The following is a 20,756-nucleotide window of genomic DNA, read 5'->3' on the forward strand; positions in this document are numbered from 1 at the left end:
AATCTTTGACCATGCTGGCTGAAAATGAAAGGCACTGGGAGTCCAGTGAGATAAGTAGATAGTAAGAGCCCTGCTGAATCAGTTGCCAGGCCCATCCAGTCCAGCCAGCTGCTCCAACAGTGATAGCAGATGTCTCTGGAAAGCCCAGATGTGGTAGACAAGCACAATGGGTTTCTTCTGCTCCTGATCTGCAGAACCTGATGCTCAGAGGTACACGAGATGCAACATGCAGCCACCATGACTAGTAGCCATTGATTGCTTCTCCCATGCATTTGTCTCTCTTTTAAAGTGCCCTGGAGCTTCCCACCATTACCTTGGAGTGTCCAATTCCACAACTATTTCTTTCCTAAAATCTCCCAACATCTGGAGGACCACAGCACATATAGCCCTGTCTTTGCAGTAGGGTAGGGATGGGGAATCTGTGGCCCTCCAGATGCTGCTGATTACAATTCCCATTATCTCTAACTGTTGGCCATGCTGGCTGGGGCTGATGGGAGTTGGAGTTCCAACAACATTTGAAGGGCCACAGATAGGAGTTTAGTATAGGGATAGAGAAAGCGACCTTCTACTGAGTCAGTCCATTGGTCCCCCGAGTCCAGTATTGTCTACACTGAGCTCCCTGAAGATGCTGGGGCCTGAACCTGGGACCTTCTGCATGCAGACCAGATGCTCTCCCACTGAAATATAGCAAGAAGGTACAGGAAGCTACCTTATACAGAGTCAAATTGTTGGTCCATCTAGCCCAGTGTTGTCTACACTGACTGGCAGCGGTTCTCCAGCAATTCTGGCAGGGGATATCCCAGCCCTACCTGGGGATGCCGCAGATTGAACCAGGGACCTTCTGCATGCAGAGCACATGCTCTGCCACTGAGCCACGGCCCTTCCCCAACCCCGGAATGGAAAGAGAGCCAGAAAGCCAGGCTAACGAGCTCCCCGCTGGCTCCCCGTCTTTTCCCTTCTAAGCTGCAGCAGCGAATAAGATCTCTTGCTTTTGTGTGTGCTTCCAGGGGTTGGGGTGGGTGGGAGGAAGGAGCGGGGTGGGGTGGGGGTGGGTGGACGTGAGATTTCAAACATCAGATCAGTGCGTTTATATATTGGGTGCCCGGAAATTTTTCCAAATAAACACAGCTTGATTCGTCTTGGGTGGGCAGACTTATCAACAGACTAATGCTATAAACAAATGAAGGGAGCGCGGGGGAGACCCATTGGCTGGTACGGCCGAGCCACGTGGAACGGCTGCAGTCGCCGCGCAGAGTTCTAATTAATGTGGGTGGGCCGAGGGCGCACAAACGGCTGTTTATCGGAGACAATTTATTTTCCAGCGCTAAGTCAACATATAATCGCAAACTTACAACAATTATTTCACATTTCCTCCCGCCCCCCCTTCTTCTTCTCCTTTCTCTCTCTCCCCTATCCACCCCCCTTGGGGGGAAAAAAGCGCTATGAAGCAGCGACAGGAGGGGAAGAGCCCAAAGCGAGGCGAGCAGGGACGGGCGCCACCACGATCCTCGCAGCGCAGGCAGATCTGGGGGAGTTCTAGAGGGAGCCCCACTTTCCCTTAGCCCTGGCAAGCCCGAGTCACTTCGGATCTGCCATGAGCCAGCTGTACAGAGGCTCCCTCCCCGCTGCCCTGGGCAGCTCCCCCATGGTATACCTGTACGGGGCAGAGCGGGGAGGGCTCCCCGGGGCTCTGGGCTTCGCCTCGGCGGGGGTGCTGTCGCGGCAGGAGCCTCCGCAGAAGCCTCCATACAGCTACATCGCGCTGATCGCCATGGCGATCAAGGAAGCGCCGGAGCAGAAGGTGACGCTCAACGGGATCTACCAGTTCATCATGGAGAGATTCCCGTTCTACCACGACAACAAGCAGGGCTGGCAGAACTCCATCCGGCACAACCTCTCGCTCAACGACTGCTTCGTCAAGGTCCCCCGGGAGAAGGGGCGGCCGGGCAAAGGGAGCTACTGGACGCTGGACCCGCGGTGCCTCGATATGTTCGAGCACGGGAACTACCGGCGGAGGAAGAGGAAGCCCAAAGCAGCGGGGAGCGCCGTCGGTGGAGAGGATGCCGAGGGGATGGAGAGGGACGGAGAAGCCTCTTCTGGTGGTGGTGCAGAGGCGCCTGAGGAGCAAGGCAAGAGGCCTCAGGAGAGCCACCGCCATTACCATCATCACCACCACCATCTCCTCACCACTAGCTCCGCCGTCGAGGAAGACCTGGCGCCAACTTTGGGCAAGGATGAAGACTCCAGGGTCAGGCTGGACCTCGCGAAGGGAGGAGAGAAAGGAGGAGGGAACGGCCCTGGATCAGGCCCAAGCGGACTCCGCCATCACCTCCAGGTGACCCCGTCCGGATGCGCGACTATTAGAAGCCACTCGGCGCGCCCCGAGTCTTCCCTGAAGGATCACGCGCTGGTCGAGGGAGAGGGCGCCTTGGGGCATGCTGGGGCGAGGCTCCCCCAGGAATCGGCACCTTCAGGGGCACCCGCAGCCAACCCGGCGGACCCCGACGCCCCGAGGAGTTCCGCTAAGCCTCAGAGCTTCAGCATAGACAGCATCCTCTCCAAGAAAGCCCTCCACAGGCCGGCCAAAGGCATCTCCAAACTGGACGGCCTCGCCGGCGATTGCCTCCTCGCCGGCGCCGAGACGCGCACGGCTTTCAACGCTTCTCTGGTGCTAGATTCCCAGATTCAAGGGAGATTTTACCAGCTGGGAATCCCTTTCCTGTCTTACGTGCCTCTCCGCTTCCCTGAGACGGTGTTTCACTTCCAGTAAACCCGCCCTCGACGGCCGCTCGCTTCTGAGTCGGTTCCGAAGACGCTGCGAAACCAAGGAGACGTCGGACAGGTGGGTGGCTCAGTATGCCTGTCGAGAGAGACTGGGATGGGATTCTCACATGCAGTGTCTAACCCGGGTCAGCCCTCTCAAGTCTTCCTCCCCACCCTCCAAAAAACAGCGGAAATCGTCTGTCTTGATCTCTGGAATGTAAACGCCTGTTACGGTACTCCTTTACTTCGAAGTCAGCTCAGCTGATTGCTTTCACTTCGAGTCATTTTCACTTTCGAGCTCGAAGACGATCTTCGGGAAGTGCCGCGGCTTGCTTAACTGCTTTGCGGATCGCGCCTCCAAAGGACTTGGGGAGTCCCCCACCCACCCACTTGCTTGCTTGATAATGTATGAACCCTCGAGCATCGCAAGAACTTGCTAGGTGGTACGACCCGGTGCCCACTTTCCTGGGGAAACTTTCCTTTCGATTAAAGCGTGCCTAGGATTGCGTTGCGAGGCTGAGACCTTAAGCAAACTGGGCTCAGCAGTCCATCTCACGAAAACGCTGCGTGGGATTTACTTCTGAGTAAACAGAACATGCAAAGCACATTCTGGGCAGCGGGATTTCAGTTTTCTCTTCATCTCTTTCCCTCCCCGGTTCTGTGCCTCTCTCATTCTTTGATTCCAGTCGTTTTTGCATGTCTGATTTGATAGCCTCTGGCCTCCGAAGAAATGGCACCTAATCGTTTCGTTCAAAGTGACCGTCGACGTTTCCAAAATGGGAAAGAAAGTGCCGTAGAATTCTGAATGAATACGAATACAGCTGTTTTCTAAATAATAATAATAACAATAATAATGCATGCTGAATTGACTTTCCCCCCTACACACACACGCACACAGGCGCGCAGCTCTAGGTGGGGGTCATTTCAGACGGTTTGCTTTTCAATTGCGTGTCTCTGTTTAGACAGAAAACATCGCGCATGGTGCTTTTTGGGGGGCGGGGGGTGAGCTGTCTGCATCTCAAACTGGACCTCGTTAGAGTCACTAACAAAACAACTGACCACTCTAAAGAACCCCCACCTGAAGCCCTGCTTAAAGGAAAGCTAGGGAAACCCTCCAGAAATATGAATAAACACTTTCTCCTAGCTTTTAATAATAATATTATTATTTTTTAAAAATCTGAAGTTACATCATAGACAATCTTTTATTCTTGCTATAAATAAACAAGGCTCTCTTTTGTATATTAGTCATAAAATATCTTTATGATTTTTTTGCATAAAAGCCTATTTTTTTGAATTTTCATTATGAAACAAAAACCTATATTCAATAAAATATTTTGTCAAAACAAGGCTTAATTATTCATTTTGTCGTTTTTGACCATTACTGCCTATGCAGGCTCCTATGCAGGGTGGGATGTGTGTGTATTTGATTATGACAACATGCTCAGGAGGCCAAGAACCTATGCATGTCAGCTGACAAGTAAATGTATCACATTGTTTTCAGTAGGATTCATTCCCAAATAAATGTGCAGAGGCTTTGGGGAGGACCATAGCTCAGTGGCAGAGCATCTGCTTTGCATGCAGAAGGTCCCAGGTTCAATCCCTGGCATCTCCAAGTAGGGCTGAGAGTGTCTCCTGCCTGAAACTTTGAGAGATTCTGCCAGTCAGTGTAGACAATACTGAGCTAGACTGCCCAATGCTACCCAAGTGGGGAATCCTGCCCACCACAAACAACAGGTTTTATGCGCCCCCAAATTAAGTTTAGCTGCCCCCAAGGGGGAAAGCCAAAGTTGTTGACCTTTTTTTTTGGGGGGGGGACTCAAAGTTGTTTTTTGGGGGGAATTGCTCACCTCTAACAGAGCGACGGAGGAGGGGGTGGGTGGGGACTTCTACTCCATTGCTTCTCACTGCTGCCGATCGAGATGGACTGGTATACAGTAGGAATACATTTGGTGCCCCCCCGAATTTGGTGTCCGGGTGCACCGCACCCCTTGCACCCCCGGGTAAAGACGGCTCTGAGGAGAACGCATCTTTATTCATTACGAGGTAAAAGTAAATTCAAGAAATTATAGTAAAACACAATAGCACAATCTTATGCATGTTTACTCAAGAGTAAGCCACACGAAGCTCAATGGGCTTAGTCACTGCAAGTAAATGTGTACAAGGTTAGAAGCTTCATATTAAAAAGAGATTCAAGAGTTGGCCTGGAAGTCTGGCTTTGAATTATGCTTCACAGGCAGAAGCTTTTGGGCTCAGTCCCTGACACCTCTAGGCAAGACTGTCTGAAACGCTTGAAAGCTGCTGCCTGTCATTGTTGACAATGCTGAAGTCGATGGGCCAATTGGTCTGACTCAGTGTCAGGTGGCTTCCTGTGTTCCTCTCTCATGCCCTTCTGGAGCCTATAAATGGCAGCCTTGCTGGAGAAGAACCTTTCTGAAGGAAAACCAAAGTTAGATGAACCTGCAGCCCTTGCATGGCTATAAGCTCCATCGTCCCTGACCATTAGCCATACCAGCTGGGGCTGATGACAGTTATTGAACCCCAACAATCATTTGGGAGGGCCACAGGTCCCCCATCCACTTCACAGTATAACTGATGCACCCCACCTCTGGTTTTCTAAAGAAAAGAGTTCTGTTAGGGCAATCACACATCTCCCCAACAAACCAACCTTAAAATAGAATAATTGCTGGGGAAATGCAATTCTCCTTCTTTTCTCCACAAAATAGCTATTGGAAGTTGGAGTCATGCCCACAATGTGCTTGGATGTAGAATAATAGGCTATATTAATGAAATCATTTGTGATTGATAATTATATATTGATGTTTATTAATGGCATTAACAAATGTTTATACAGTGGTACCTCTGGTTACGAACCTAATTCATTCTGGAGGTCTGTTCTTAACCTGAAACTATTCTTAACCTGAGGTAGCACTTTAGCTAATGGGGCTTCCCGCTGCTGCCGTGCCGCCGGTGCACAATTTCTGTTCTCATCCTGAGGTAAAGTTCTTAACCTGAGATACTATTTCTGGATTAGCGGAGTCTGTAACCCGAGGTGTTTGTAACCCGAAGTACCACTGGAGTTATATTAATATTTACTGTTGATGTTTGTAATCTGCCAGCAGTATATACACATGGGGTTTTATTGCTCTCTCTCTGTGTATCTTGGATGGCTTTAAAAACAACTGGAGAAATTCGCAGATGAAGATGATGACAATATCAGTCATCTGACCACTGTCCTCAGCCATTTGAAGGAAAAAAAATCTCCTACACCTTTTGAGGATGCTGTCCAGACGAGGGTGACCAATATGGCGGCAGGCCAGGACACCAAGCCCTCGGAGGAGTGGTTGAAGGAGAAGGGCAGGTTTAGAGTAAAGAAGAGGCACTAGACTAGCCATCATCAAACAGCTGAAGTGCTTCCACATAGATGGTGAAACAAATTTCTATTGCTTCTGAAAGTAGGTCCTGAACCAACAGGCAAAAATATAAAAATAATAATGTCTAAAGGTTACATGAAATATCCTGCTCCTCAGAGGATGGTGGATTCTCTTGAGGTTTCTTAACAGAGGCTGGCTGGCTACCTATCAGGTTCTTTGCAGGAGTGAAGAAGTAATAAGAACTACCTTGTTGGTGCTTCTTCTTACACACCATGTTAGTCAAAACCCACAAGTTTCTTGCTGTTGTCAAATGGTCCTCACCATCTTAGGGAATGACTAACAACACTCCTGGAGATTATATCAGTGTTGCAGCTGGAATATACAGTAAAATATACTAGTTTATGGAAGGAACCTTAGTATTCCAGAGGCAAGATGGAATGGGGTGCCCATTTTCTCCCCAGGCCTGTTTCACTTCTCAAGGAGGAAAGAAAGTCCTTATTACAAAGTTCAGGCTTGCACCCCTCCCCTCCTGACACACCCCTGCAACATCCTGGTTCTTCATAACCACACCACTTCACCCTCCAGCTGCCAAGTTCCTGTAAATTCCTACCCAAATGGGAAATGCTTGGTTTTGTGTGCAGGGTCAGAGCCGCACACACAAAAATAAATCTCTCCCACCCCATTTCGATATCCCTGGCTAAACAAAACACACACAAACACACTCAGCTTTGCCCACAACTTGGCTTCCAGCCTTTTTTTCTGTTGGCTCTTGAGAACTCCTGATCCACCACAGTTCCATGGCTCACAGCCCAGACCCTAAACTTTAGGACTGTCCTAATGCATCTCCTCAAAATGTTGGAGAAACCCAACATCATGGATTTATTAACCTCTCCTTGATCCAACGTTGGCGACTTTTGGCTCAGAGGGCAGAGACTGTCAGCCAAACACACACACACACAGCTCTTCCAAGTAAGGAGTCTTCCTTCCTTCCGCAAATTTTCCTGGCTAGAGTGTTGCTGCAGGGACTGACAGAGCTTATCTGCACATGCAGGGAAAGCACATGGTCCCTGTTGGACCTGTACCACTTCAGAATCCAGGACTGCCTGTTTGAATAATGCCCCACCTTAAAACAACAACAACCCTCCTTGCATGTGGAAAACTTGCTTGCTATAAAAGTGGGTTCTAGCCTAACACTCTCTCTTATACACTACAGTACTAACTGCAAGGTTTTCATTCACCTTCAAATGGTTTTTTTTTTTTTTAATAATTTGAACTTGGCACCCCTACTTGCATTCTGAAGTGGTGTGGTCCCAGGAGAGCTGTAGCATGTTATTCTTTTCAACATGTTAACTAACAATGGTTTGAACAAACCACAGTTTTAGGACGTAACAGGAAACTGCTGTTTGTTCCAAACCACAACTATAGGCTTGTGCAGGAAGGCTGGGAATAATATGGAGGAAAGGATCTGTAAAAAAAGGAAGGGGGTGGGGAAAATGGAAAGGAAGTGAAAAATCCAGAAATCTGAGTCTTGCCACATAAACCATGGGGTTCCTAACCTTATTGGGCCCTTGGGCAAAAAAATGGGGAAACCATTGTGAGCACCACACACATGTTGCATATTAGCTCCCATAGCAACTTATTCTATTGGCTATAAGCTTTCCAGATTTCTATTGGCTTTTAAGCCTAATTCCAGCATAGGAAAATAGGAAACTGCCTTATACTGAGTGAGACCATTGGCCCATCCAACTCGGTATTTTATACACTATTGTCAACATGCTGGGGATGATGGTGACCAGGGGAGCTGTGCTCCTGCTCAGCGTGCTATTTGGGTGCTCACTGGTGATGGGTGTGGGACATATCATTCACTGAAACAGTCAAATACAACATTTCCTGTTTTCTAGAGTGGACACACAGGGGAATGTTGCTCGAGACAGGGAGGACTTCCTGTCATACCTGCTCTGGAGCATCTGTGTGTGACCAGGTAGAGGGATGTGACACTAGCTTCCCTACAGTCTTAAAAACTGAATTTGGACTGGTCATCACTTTGAACAGAGGGTGTCTTCTAATAGAGGATTGCTCTCTGTAAAGTAGGAGATATACCCACCCTTGACCTGGGGCAGCATCATCCAGAGATGCTTTGGTACTTGAGGTAGAAAATCCAAACAGCGTTCCTTTCTCATACGATAGTCTGCATTTGATCCCCCCCCCTTCAAAAATACACAAGTGGTACACACACATCTACATGTCAGGGTGGCTATGATGAAGCAGATTATTGTTTTATAGCATACCTTGTCTTTATCACCCCAATACACTAAAAACTTATTTTCAAAATCCTCCTCCTCCAATCTCCTCTTCCCCGTCCTCCCTTTTCTTTTCCTGCTTCTTCTCCTTTGTTTACAATGCACAAGGGAATATGTCTCTGCTCTAAAAAGCTTACAATCTAACATTTGATACCAGTGGCACAACAGAAAAGAAAAGAGGAAAATGGAGTTGGCTTAAGCAGGGGCAGACTTTGCTATGATTTCAGCTGCATTTGCATAGGATTGGGTACATTATGGGATGAGGATAAATCACATATATGAGAACAGACAAACAGTTCTCAGACTCAGTTGTACAATTAAATAATTGTGTGTTGGTTAGCCTTTGACAGGTCTCCACATTTGCTGCTTGAGATGCCTGCAAGGAGTCAGTCAATCAGATTCAACATCTCCACTCTGAGGATTTTAAACAGAAGTAAATTGGTCAGATTTCAAGCCTAAGTCATGCCCACACACCATGTTCAACAATGCAGTACAATGGAATGCAGTGCAATGCAATGCAATGGGCATATCTCCATACCACAGCAACTTGTGTTTAAGTGCTCCTGCAGCTATAACTAACACACACTGTCTCTCATCCTCTCTTGCCCTGTGCCACCCTCAGTCAGAACCAGCTCCCACAAATGTGTTCGCCACATACCCCCACTTTGCAGGTGAGTTGAAATATTGTATTTCTGGGAATTTCTGAATGGTTGAATTTTATTAAACACAATTCCATTGGCAGATTTATGGCTTAACATTGCCCCAGATATGATGTTTTTGCTATGTTCACATTCACAGAGATCTAGTTTTCACCCATAGTAGATGGGGCAGTAAAGCTCTGTCCCTTCAGACTGTAGGTGAGGACCTACACAGTGGAATGATTCCCCATAACAACCCCTCCCCCATAAACTCCTAGCTTCACATAAAAAACTAGCATCTCAGGGATAAGGCTAGGCTAGAACTCCTTTTGCCTGACATACTAGTTTTCTATATGCAGGGTGTTTGTTGTTTGTTTGTTGCTGTTTTGGAGGGCGAGGGCATAGAGGAACATTCCACCAGCTGAGCGTCCATCTTTATTCTAAAGTGGTACAGTTAACAGACAGGCTGGACACCTTGTTTCCTTGGTGTTATTTTGTACCAGGCACCAGATTTTTTGAGTCCTTCCTTCCTTTTCTCAAACTTTAAAGAAAACTTTGCTTATACTGTAGATGGCGGAAGGAAGAAGTTCAAACCAGTTCACGTTTAAAGGCACACCTACCTAATTGTTTTCAAAATAATGCATGAACTGAAAAGCAGCCAAACTTCAAAATTTGCACAGCTCCAAATTTTGCAATGAAGCTCTCTAGAGAAATAATGAGTACAAATATGCATAGATTTTGGTCAAGTGTATATAAAAAGGCACATGCTCGTGACCAGAATATTAGAATAACATTAAAATGCATTCTATTAGGGGAAATTGTTTTGCAAAGGAGGGTACAGCTGGCCAAATCATATACATAAATGTGTATATTAGAATAAATTCCCTGGTGAATTTTCATGTGGACTTTTTAACAACAACAACATGTGGAAATGTGCAGAAGAATGAAAATCTGACAGAAATTGGACTGACAGGATTGGAAAAATGAGAAATCAAAACTGACAAGATTTCAGCTGGAAAGCTATCCTTCCTTACAGGACACCTTTCCCTCTGAAAGTTAGCACCTTCAAACAGGTGTCATTATCAGCGTGTGCCTCCCCAGTCCTTTGAGGATCTAGAAAGTCACACAACAGTTTTTCAACTCCAGCAAGAAAAAAAATCAGAACACAAAAGCTATCCTTTCCCTTCTCTGAAATGGCAAAATTCTGCGACACATATTTTGTTGAACAACCAGAGGCAAGCTTGGCACACTCCTTTTAAGCTCGTGGCAAGTGCCAGGCTATCTGTGGCTGCTAGCCATGATGACTATGTTCCCCCTCTAGGTTGAAGTCTGTCTTCCTCTGAATACTAGTTGCAGGGAATCACAAATGGGGAGAGTGAGTGCTGTTGCACTCAGGGTCTGCTTGTGGGCTTCCCATTGGGGCATTTGACTGAATACTATACGAACAAGATGCTGGACTAGGTGGCCTCTTAGTGATGAGATGATGCTTTTTCGATGGAAAGGGTAGACGTTTTCCTTCTGAGGTTGCATTTTCTGCCCGCCCACATGAGTCTCTGGGTTTTTATCATGAAATACTTCACCAGACTCCCAGATCTATGCAAGTACCAAAAGGCAAACCATAATTCCATCCCCCAATACAGAAAGTACTTGATGTTACACAGGCAGTCCTTTTGATTTCAGCCTAAGGAGCAAGAAGAGAGAGCCACTGAGTAAGAAATGTTGCAGATGGGAAAAGGCCCATTAAGGTCTGTTATTCATCTGTCTGGCCATAGCCTGAATTGTTCCCTGTAGGATTCTTTTAATGCTTCATCCAGACATATCATTAAGTGCTTTATAACGGGCCAGATCCTTCAAACAGTGACCTCTCATGGTCTCCAGCGCAAGTTCAGTAGGAGGAAAAAGAGCTTTTGGAATTAGGCTCATGAGCTAGTAAAAAATAGCAAACATGAGTCAGGAGACCAAATAGAGTTCATTGAATATATATTCAAATAGGAAGCAATAGCCTGAGCATGGAAGTGTCAGGGATATTTCCAAGGTTGGTTTGTGGACTTCACAGACCGTGAAGTTGGTTGTGCAGCCCTTCCATAGGGACTAACACCCAAAATGAATGCAGAAGCTGCAGTGTTCAAGAGGTCCACATCCAATGATTCCTTGAGATGTTATAGGAGATGTGATGTGTGTCTGCAACATTAGGGCTGGGCCCCATTTTAATATCCAGCACAGGATTCCAGTGCCTGTTTCAAACCTGCATGATCTTTGATCTACCAAGTCAAGTGTAGGTCAACAACTAGTCAGTGGTGGCTGACAAGAGTCTTTATAAACCTGCTGTTTCTGCTGCCTTCTTGGGACTGCAAAATGGGTGTTTTAAGTATCTAGTAGACACACTACATCACTGGATGGATATAGAATCACAGGAGTTTAGAACTGGAAGAGAGCTTGGAGGTCAACTCCCACTCAGCACAGGGTTCAAGTACAGTAGCTGTGGGGAACTTCTGGCCCTCTGCATGTCAGCTCCAGCAAGAATGGCCAATGGCTAAGGATGATGGGAGTTGTAGTTCAGCAACATCTGCAGAGCCTGAACTACAGCCTTCCTGATAGATGGCTAGCCACTTGTTGATCTTGAGCCACTCCTCAACTCTCAACAGAAATGACCTCACAGAATTTGTCATGAGGACAAAATGGGGAGGGGGAAGCTATGCATGCCAACCTTCAACTTCTTGGAAGGAAGGTGGGATAAAAAGGCAATAAATACAGAAGGTCTAAACTGCTCTGGGAAATGTAGCTCTGGGAGAGGAATAGTGGGTCTCCTCTCAGTGTCCTTAACAAACTACAGTTCCCAAGACTTTGGGGGAAACAACAGTGCTTTATATGTACGGTGTGAATGTGGCCAACGACATGTTGCAGAATACACTCACGAAAAGACACATGGAGGGGCCCTCCATCTGCTGACCAGGTGCTGATGTTATGGGGAGACTTCAATGCCCATCTCCTTTCTTAGTGTTCCTTATCTTTCCACTGGGTTTGGACCAGCTAGCTCTTCAAATAGAGAAAGTTCCTCTGCAAAGCTGGACACATGGCCACTAGTCACCATGGGAAGGTGAAGACAGATAATTGCATAGGGAAAGAAGCCCAGTTCAGCGGGTTATGATCTTTAGGTTTGTGTGTGTGTAGCAGAGACTAAACCATTAAGTTTAAGGGGGTACCACCCCACCAATCTCAACCAGCCTAAATCTGCCTGCCACCTTCCAACACTGGCTGTCAGCTTCCTTCTCCTTTAAGCTTCTCCCCTATGTAGAAGTTTTTCTCCCTTTCTCATAACACTAGAACTCAGGGACATCCAATGAAGCTGCATATTGGAAAGTTAAGGACAGATTATTACTTATTTATTCAGCACAGGGTTAAACTATGGAACTCACTCCCATAGGAGGCAGCGATGACCACCAAGTTGGATGGCTTTAAAAGAGGATTAGACAAATCCATGGAGGAAAAGGCTATTGAGAGATACTAACCATGTTGGAGGCAGTAATGCTTCTGAATACCAGTGGCTCAGAACTGCAGGAGGGGAGAGTGCTCTTGTGCTGTGTTCCAGCTTATGGGTTTCCCACAGGCATGTGGTTGGGTATGAGAACAGGATGCTGGACTAGATGGGCCATTGGCCTGATCCATCAGGCTCATTTTAAGTTCTTCATATTGTCCTTGTAGAATTCAGAAGGGAGGAAGATGAGGAATAAAGTAGAATTAGTAGGCTCTGCCTGTCATTGGCTCTGGCTCCACCTCCCTGCCTTCTGGCCTACTAAACCCAATGGCCACCAACCACCACTGAGCATGCACAGAAACTGCCTACAAACATTAAGGCTTAGAACCTTGTTCTTGGTGTTTCAAAGAGAGAAATAAAATAAAGCCAAGATCCTTTGAGCTTCACAGCAGGTTCTGATTTGGGGGTTCTTTCCCACACTCCACAGTCAGATTGAAATCATACAGGTTTTTAGACACACACCCCTCCGCTCCATCAGATTACAAGCAATTTAGACAAGAGCTCAGAGAAGAATGAAACATTGTGAATAACATCCATGCAAACGCAATTGCCTTTTAATCCAGCTTCAGTGCCCATTCAGCAAAGCATAAAGAATGTTTGTTTAAAAGATCATTGCTAAATTTAGCATGAGCTCACTCAGCCTAAATCTGAGCGACATTTTTAGAGAGCACATTGCAAATCAGGAATGCATGGAGAAATAAATAAACTTTCCCACATTTCTGGAAACCAGGTCAAAGAAGAAGAAAAAATGCCTGCCGTTTCTTGCACAAGAGAGCTGCTTTTTTTTTTTTTTTTTTTTTTTTTTGGTACACCGGAAAACACACGGCAAACACAGAGCATGTTTCCTATTTCAGGCTAAATGGAATATGTGTTGGTTCCAGAACTGGAGGATGCCACGATTAACCTTGTAACATGTTGCAATGAGGTCAGGGCTGGTTGCAGGTTTAAGGGACAAACTGCCCTCCTGCGTGGGGCCCCTCCTCCATCATTAGGGGCCTGGAGGGCTTTCATAACAGTGATAGAGAACTGTGGGCAGCTTATCAGGATCATTTTGACCCTCCATGATGCACCAGGGAAACACTTCATCTGATTGCATGACAGAAAATTAAAATTGCATCTCTTCAGTTGGAGCACCAAGCCAGGAAAAACAAACAAATGGGGCCCCAGGACAGGCATCAGAAGTGGCCCTGCTGGATCACCAGGGATGCCTGGTGCTGATCTCAGGCCTGCATGATATACCTGTACACAAGGGATGGGAAACATTTTCCAGCCCTCCCTTGCAGGCAGCCCCTCGGGGAGCCACGTACCAGCAGTAGGCGGGGCCAGAGGGAAAACTGGGTGGAGCAATGACTATAGGGTGGAATTCAGCATTTCACTAAGTGAAATAATTTCTGCCATGATAATTCAGCACTGCACTAAGTGAAATAAGTTCTTGCACTAAGTGAAAGAATTTGCCACGATAAACAAGTCCTCACCCTGTATCACAGCTCATTTTACTTCTAAGAATCAGGGAGCTTGAAACAAGGCCTCTCATCCTTCCCTGAAGGGGCAAGAGAATGTATGGGTTCGGCCCTGGAATAGTTGCCTCTGAGCATGTGCTAAGTGCATCATACCACCAAATAACTACATTCCGTATTTTCAGTGACATCGAGATCAGATTCTGGTGGCTAAGTCTCTGGCTCAGATTGAGCCCCACTCTAGGAAATCTTCACACTTGCAAGCATAATTTTTGCCTCAATGAGAAGATGTGCCTTGCATTTTTAAAAATATGGATGCTGAGATTTTACAAGGCACCACATTCTGACATAAAATTCTGGATGTTCTACCTGCTACTGGATGAATACAGGTGTCCACATGCGTGGAATGTGGTCAGCTGGTTTACATCCACCCCAAACCTGGAGAGAGGCTGACTACCACCTGACTCTTTCTGTTATCCCAAGGCGTGAATTTTATCCACAACATTAAAGTCTTAGCAGCATAGCTTTGACAGCGTGCTTTGTTACTACTTCCATCCCATCAGGGACGTGGGTAATCAGAGTTGTTGGCGATCCAGCATTCCAGCTTTTACATCTGCAGAGATTAAGTTAAAAAGAGTATGAAGCCCACTGAAATATTCCACATCAGGAGGTCATAAATTTCAACCCACTCCCCCCGTTTTAATCATGTCACTACGATTGCTTCAGAACACGAGGGGAGATCAGGCCGCTACTCTGGAGAGTTATTTATAGGAGATCATTCATCAATAAAAACTTCAAAAGGAAATCACTTAGCCTTCTGTGGGGTAGCCAAAGTAAACTAACATCGAGACGAGCTCATGAAGGAACAAAAGCTAGAAAGAGACCACAAGACGTTTTGTTAAGGAAAATCATGATTTCCAGAAAGAAATGGGGGTGGTGGGATGGTGCTGGGGGTGGTGGGAGATCGTTGGCAATATGAATCAAGTTAAGCAACTCCATTCCCATTGGAGGGTTAAAGTAAACTGTTAAAACGTTTATATTTATACTGGCCTGGCCTCAAGTTGATTCAGCTTCCTCCTTGGGATGCAATGGAGTTGGGGATCTAAGAGATACATTTAAAAAATCCCCCCATCTTTGGCACAGTCCTATGGGGTCTGTTGCTACAGGCTGCTTTTAAGTTGCAGTTCTGTATATGCTAATGTGTAGCTCAGTTGCAGAGCATCTGCCTTGCAGCCAGAAGGTTGAATCCCTAGGATCTCCAGGTAGGTCTAAAATCCTGGAGAACACCTCTGCCAATCAGTGCAGGCAATACTGAACTAGATGGACTGATAGTCTGGCTCAGTATAAGGCAGCTTTCCTATGTTTCTAGACACAGCTGTTTTCAGAGGTGAACACTGAGCCTCGAGTCTGTCCATAGCTCAGCGGCAGAGCAGTAGAGCGTCCACCTTACACGCAGAAGGTCCCAGGTTCAATCCCCAGTGTCTCCAGGTAGGGTTGGCAGAGAGACCCCATAAACCTTGGAGAGCTGCTACCAGACAGTGTAGAAAACACTGAGCTAGATGGGACCAATGATCTAACTAGATAAAAGGTATAAATAAATGTTCCCCACAAAAATACTTAGGCTAGAATAAATCACATACACTTAGCTTCCTATGTTCCTGTGCTGCTCTCTCTGCTGCCCAGCCAAGCTCACAGGGTAGCTGTGAATATAATGCTCAATTCCCTACCCACTCATCACCTGGTACACCACCCCAAGCTCCTTGGAGGAAGAGATTCACAAACAGAAGAAAACAACAGCGTAATGTAACACTAAAATCAGGTCAATGAAAAATGAATGCAATTCAAATCAACTCCCCCACTAAAAGATAATGCAAAGCATTTTCCTCTCCCTACTGCACACCTGTATGGTAATTGGCTGTTTCATGAAATTTGGGCTGCGATCCTATGCACACTTCCACAGAGTTAAGCTCTCACTAAGCTCAGTGGGACTCACTTTCCAAGTCTTTGAAGAAGATGACACTTCAATTCCAAAGCCATCATTTACCATTATGATGACTAGAAGCATATACATCAGGTTTCCATATCCTCTTCTGCAGTGATCCTGTAATTAGTGATTTAATGTCATTCTAGGTAAGTTTTTTTTTTTTTTTTTTAAATGCTTGCACACATTTCTCATGTCTGCTATGCTTGGTCATTCTTGGAAAAAGCAGTTCCCAAAGGTGGGGAGAAAGGACATCAAAGCAAAAGGAATGTTGGAGAGAGAGGTACTGCAGAGAGATTCTTACTCTCTCGTAACAGAGTTAGCCCAAGGCCATCACTCCAAGCACATTAAAACTTGGTTAGATTTACATTTGCCTTCATCCACCTTAAATATGGTAAATATTCCCCACAAAAATACTTAGGCTAGAATAAATCACATACACTTAGCTTTCTGAATAAGTGAAGGTTTTACTCACAGAGTTTCAGGAGTTACAGCAAACAAGTCTCTATCCATTGGCAGTAAAATAAGGAAGAAGAAAAGGTTCCAAATGACTTAAAAAGAAATGTTTGTTTCATTACGAAAGAATCATGCAGTCTTTGCATTAGTAAGGATGTAGGCTGTAAAATCTTCTTTTTGGAAATTCAGCTCACTTGGTTTTTCTTCGGCTGGCAGCCATTCCACATGGCTCAAGAAAATTGAGGGGAGCAAAGGTTACTGGGAGCCTCTTAACCCTTTCATGCACACAAGTGTGAGTAAGTAATTATATATTACAATAGGGAAAAGTTTGATGGGAGGGTGACTACTTGAAGTTGATGACATGGGTGATACTGTTAATTTTGGTTTCTATTTTTTCCCAATCCATCGAGTTCTCCATATTTCCACACCAATGTGTGATTATCACTTTTTTCTTAAGTCTTTATAAAAGTTCACCAGCATTTTAGTGTAATTTTCTGCTAATGTATGTATGGTTGCCTAATATACAGAGTCTTGCAAAGGAATCCTTCTTAATACAATTCATTTCGGCATGTCATTTTCACCAATAGAGGCATTTTTACAAATACTTTAGCCTAGCACATGCATATTTGTATACATTATTTGATAGGAGAATTGCATTGCAAAATTCAAAGAAATACAAATTTCAAAGGATGGCTGTGTTCCAGTTCACATACCATTTCAGAAAGTGAAAGTTAGGTAGCTTCATCTTTAAATGTGAAGCGATTCAAATGCACCCCCGTCTCCCATCCCTATCAATAACACAGCAATTTGCAATTTTCAAAAGAAAAAAAGCATAAAGAAGTGATGACTGACACTTCACTGAGAACAAGGTAGATAAAAAACTGAAGAAAACCTGCCTGTTGTTGCTTTAGCAGGTAGTTGCTCTCTAGATTGCCTCCTCCTTCATACAAGCAATTCCCTGGATATCAAGAGAAAGGTTTTGACTAACTTCCGCTTGATATACCAGATGGTTTTCTGCTGTCCCAAGAAGGCAGGATTCGATCTAATGGACTTAAATTAAAGAAGGATATATTTTAGCTAAACATTAGGAAACACTTCTTGATTGCAAAGAGCAACTCAATGGTGAAACCTAGAGCAGGAGTAGGGAACTTTGAGGGCCACATTCCCTTCTGGAGAGGGCCACATGCCCCTGGGGAGTGAGGCCAGAGGAAACACATGTCAGAGCAATGAATGTGATACTAATTTTTTTAAGGTAGGCTAGTTTCAACACATGCCCCTCTGGATCACTCAAGGACGCAGTCCATCAGGGCAAAAACACTCAAGGAGGTTGTGAATTAGGGTTAGTAAGTGGTGTGGCCTGGGAAGAAGAAGTGTGGCCTAGAGAGAGTTCTGAGGGCCAGATAGAGGATTGAAGGACCACACTGAGCTCCTGGACCTGAGGTTCTCCTTTATCCCAGTGGGTGGGTTTTGCCTCACTGCAAGTTTTCAAGCAGAAGCTGGGCAGACATCTATTGGAGATGATCTAGCTTGGAACTCTCTGCACTGAACAAGGCATGGATTAGATGACCTCTATGGCACAATACAAGTCGATGATTCTATGAAATGTGGTACAGCCCTGACATAGGTTTCCAGCTGCAAGGACTGGTACCATCCAAGTCACTCGCTGTTTTCAGCCAGTTTTTGTCTAACCAGCTAAAATACTGGTCACATTCTTGACCTTTTGAAATGTGAAAAAGAAAAGAAAAGAAAAGAAAAGAAAAAAAGACAGGGTCTTTTTACTATAAGCTCTGGTTAAGATGAAATTTTCATAATGGACCTGCTGTTTTCTGCCGGCAATCAAACCACAAGCTAAACATTCTCCGGGCAAAGCTGAAAAAATACAGGAGGTCACTTGAAGGTTTGAGGCCCAAAAGTATGGAAACGTATACCAAAAATGCTGGACCTCTGTTTGGCTCGAGGACCATGTTCTTAACTGATTTGCTAAAGTAGACCGATCTTTTTAACATTTACACTGGCAGAAATCCAGCACTGTACTCAAATATGGGTTTGCAAAAATGTGCTTCTGTGCCTTCCACAGCTGTGGGACAGGCAGAAACTTCCCAGGCAAAGCTTCCTGCCTTGTGGAATCGTAGTAGAGCTGGAAGGGAACCCGAGTGCCATCTAGTCCAACCCCCTGCAATGCAGGAATCTCAATTAAAGCATACCTGACAGATGGCAATCCAACCTCTGCTTAAAAACCTCCAGTGAATGAATCCACCACCTCCCTAAGGAGTCTCTTCCACTGCTGAAAAACTCTTACTGTCAGAAAGTTCTTCCAGATGTATAGTCGGAATCTCCTTACTTGTAACTTGAAGCTGTTGGTTCAGATCCTAACCTCCGGAACCAAGCAAAAACAAACTTGCTCCATTTTCCATGTGACATCCCTTTAGATGTTTGGAGAGGGCTATCATATCTTCTCTCAGTCTCCTCGACCAGGCTAAACAGACCCAACTCACTCAACCTTCCTTCATATGGCTTGGTTTCCAGACCCTTGATCATCTTGCTCACCTTCCTTTGCACACCTTTCAGCTTGTCAATATCCTTCTTAAATTGTGGTGCCTAGAATTGGACACAGTATTCCAGGTGTGCTCTGACAAAGGCAGAATAGAGCAGCACTATTACTTCCCTTGATCGGGACACTAGGCTTCTGTTGAATAGCATTAGTTCTCATTGCTGCTTCATTACACTGTTGACTCATGTTGAGCTTGTCGTCTATTAAGACCCTTAGATCCTTTTCACATGTACTACTGCCAACCGAGCTGTTCCCCATCTTATATTTGTGAAGCTGGTTCTTCCCGCCAAAGTGTAGAACCTTACATTTGTCCTTATTGAAATTAATTTTATTTGTTTGGGCCCAGTTCTCCAATCCGTTAAGGTCATCTTGAATCTTGATTCTGTCTTCTGAGATATGGCTTCCCTTCCCAGTTTGGTGTCATCTGCAGATTTGATGAGCATCCCCTCAATATCTTCATTTGTTTATCAAGATGCTTAACAAGAATGGGCCCAGGACAGAACCCTGCAGCACCCCATTCATCACTTTTTTCCAGGATGATGAGGAACCACAAGTAAGCACTTTTTGGTTTTGGTCAGTAAACCAGCTACAAATTCACTTAACAGTTACCTCATCCTACGGGACTGCCTCTCCCGGTATGCACCACAGAGAGCCTCAAGGTCCATAAATAGCAACACCCTAGTGGTCCCGGGCCCTAAGGAAGTTAGATTAGCTTCAACCAGAGCCAGGGCCTTTTCAACACTGGCTCTGGTCTGGTGGAATGCTCTGCCTCATGAGACCAGGGCCCTCCAGGATCTGATTTCTTTCCGCAGGGCCTGTAAGACAGAGTTGGTCCGCCTGGCCTTTGGCTTGGAGCCAATTTGATTCCCTCCCCCCTCTTTCTTTTTTCTTTTTCCTTTCTCCTCCTGTGATGAGGCCTGCATTTTAATATTTTAATGTTTCAATATTTTAATTGTATTTTAATCTTGTTTTTAAGTTGTATTCATTCAACTTGTTTTTATTATTGCTTGTTAGCCGCCCTGAGCCCGGCCTTGGCTGGGGAGGGCGGGGTATAAATAAAAATTATTATTATTATTATTATTATTATTATTATTATTATCATCATCCAGTGCACACGTTACCAGCTTCTCCTTAAGAATATCACGGGGGACTTTGTCAAAAGTCTTACTGAAATCAAGATATGCTACATCCACAGCATTCCCCTAATCCACCAAGCTTGTAACTTTATCAAAAAGAAAGAAAGAAACAAGATTCATTTTTGAGAAACTCATGCTGGGTCTTAGTAATCACAGCATCCTTTTCGAAGTGTTTTCTAAGTTAATTATTTGTTCTAGGACCTTCCCTGGTACCAACATCTAGCTGTGCAGTCCATAGTTAACTGGGTCTCCTCCCCCCTTTTGAAGACGGGGGCAACATTTGCACACCTCCAGCTCAGAGGGACCTCACCCATTCTCCAAGAATTCTCAAAAATTATAAATAGAGGCTCTGAGATTGCACCCCACAAGCTCCTTTAGTACCCTTGAGTGCAGCTCATCAGGCCCTAGAGAGCTGAATTCATTTAAAACAGCTAGGTATTCCCTTACCAGCTCTTTTCCTATCTTGGGCTGCAGCTCCCTCCTTGCACCGCTTATTCTGTTATCAATAGGTTGAGCACTAGTTTCCTTTTGGGTGCTTTAAAAACATATAGCAGCCTTACAAAAAAAA

General features: G+C 45.3%; 1 protein-coding gene across 1 annotated transcript in view; it reads left to right on the top strand.

The window, feature by feature from the left end:
* The window catches only part of FOXL1 (forkhead box L1), a 31,516-nt gene extending 27,447 nt beyond the window's left edge, over positions 1–4,069 (top strand). Inside the window, exon 2 of the mRNA XM_081017684.1 lies at positions 1,439–4,069. Coding sequence (XP_080873810.1) covers positions 1,595–2,770 — 1,176 coding nt within the window. The 5' untranslated portion in view covers positions 1,439–1,594 and the 3' untranslated portion in view covers positions 2,771–4,069. The remainder of the gene's footprint in view (positions 1–1,438) is intronic.
* The last annotated feature ends 16,687 nt before the right edge of the window (positions 4,070–20,756 follow it).

This window comes from Podarcis pityusensis, assembly GCF_964106645.2.
Source record: "Podarcis pityusensis genome assembly, chromosome: 8".
Classification (NCBI taxonomy): Eukaryota; Metazoa; Chordata; class Lepidosauria; order Squamata; family Lacertidae; genus Podarcis; species Podarcis pityusensis.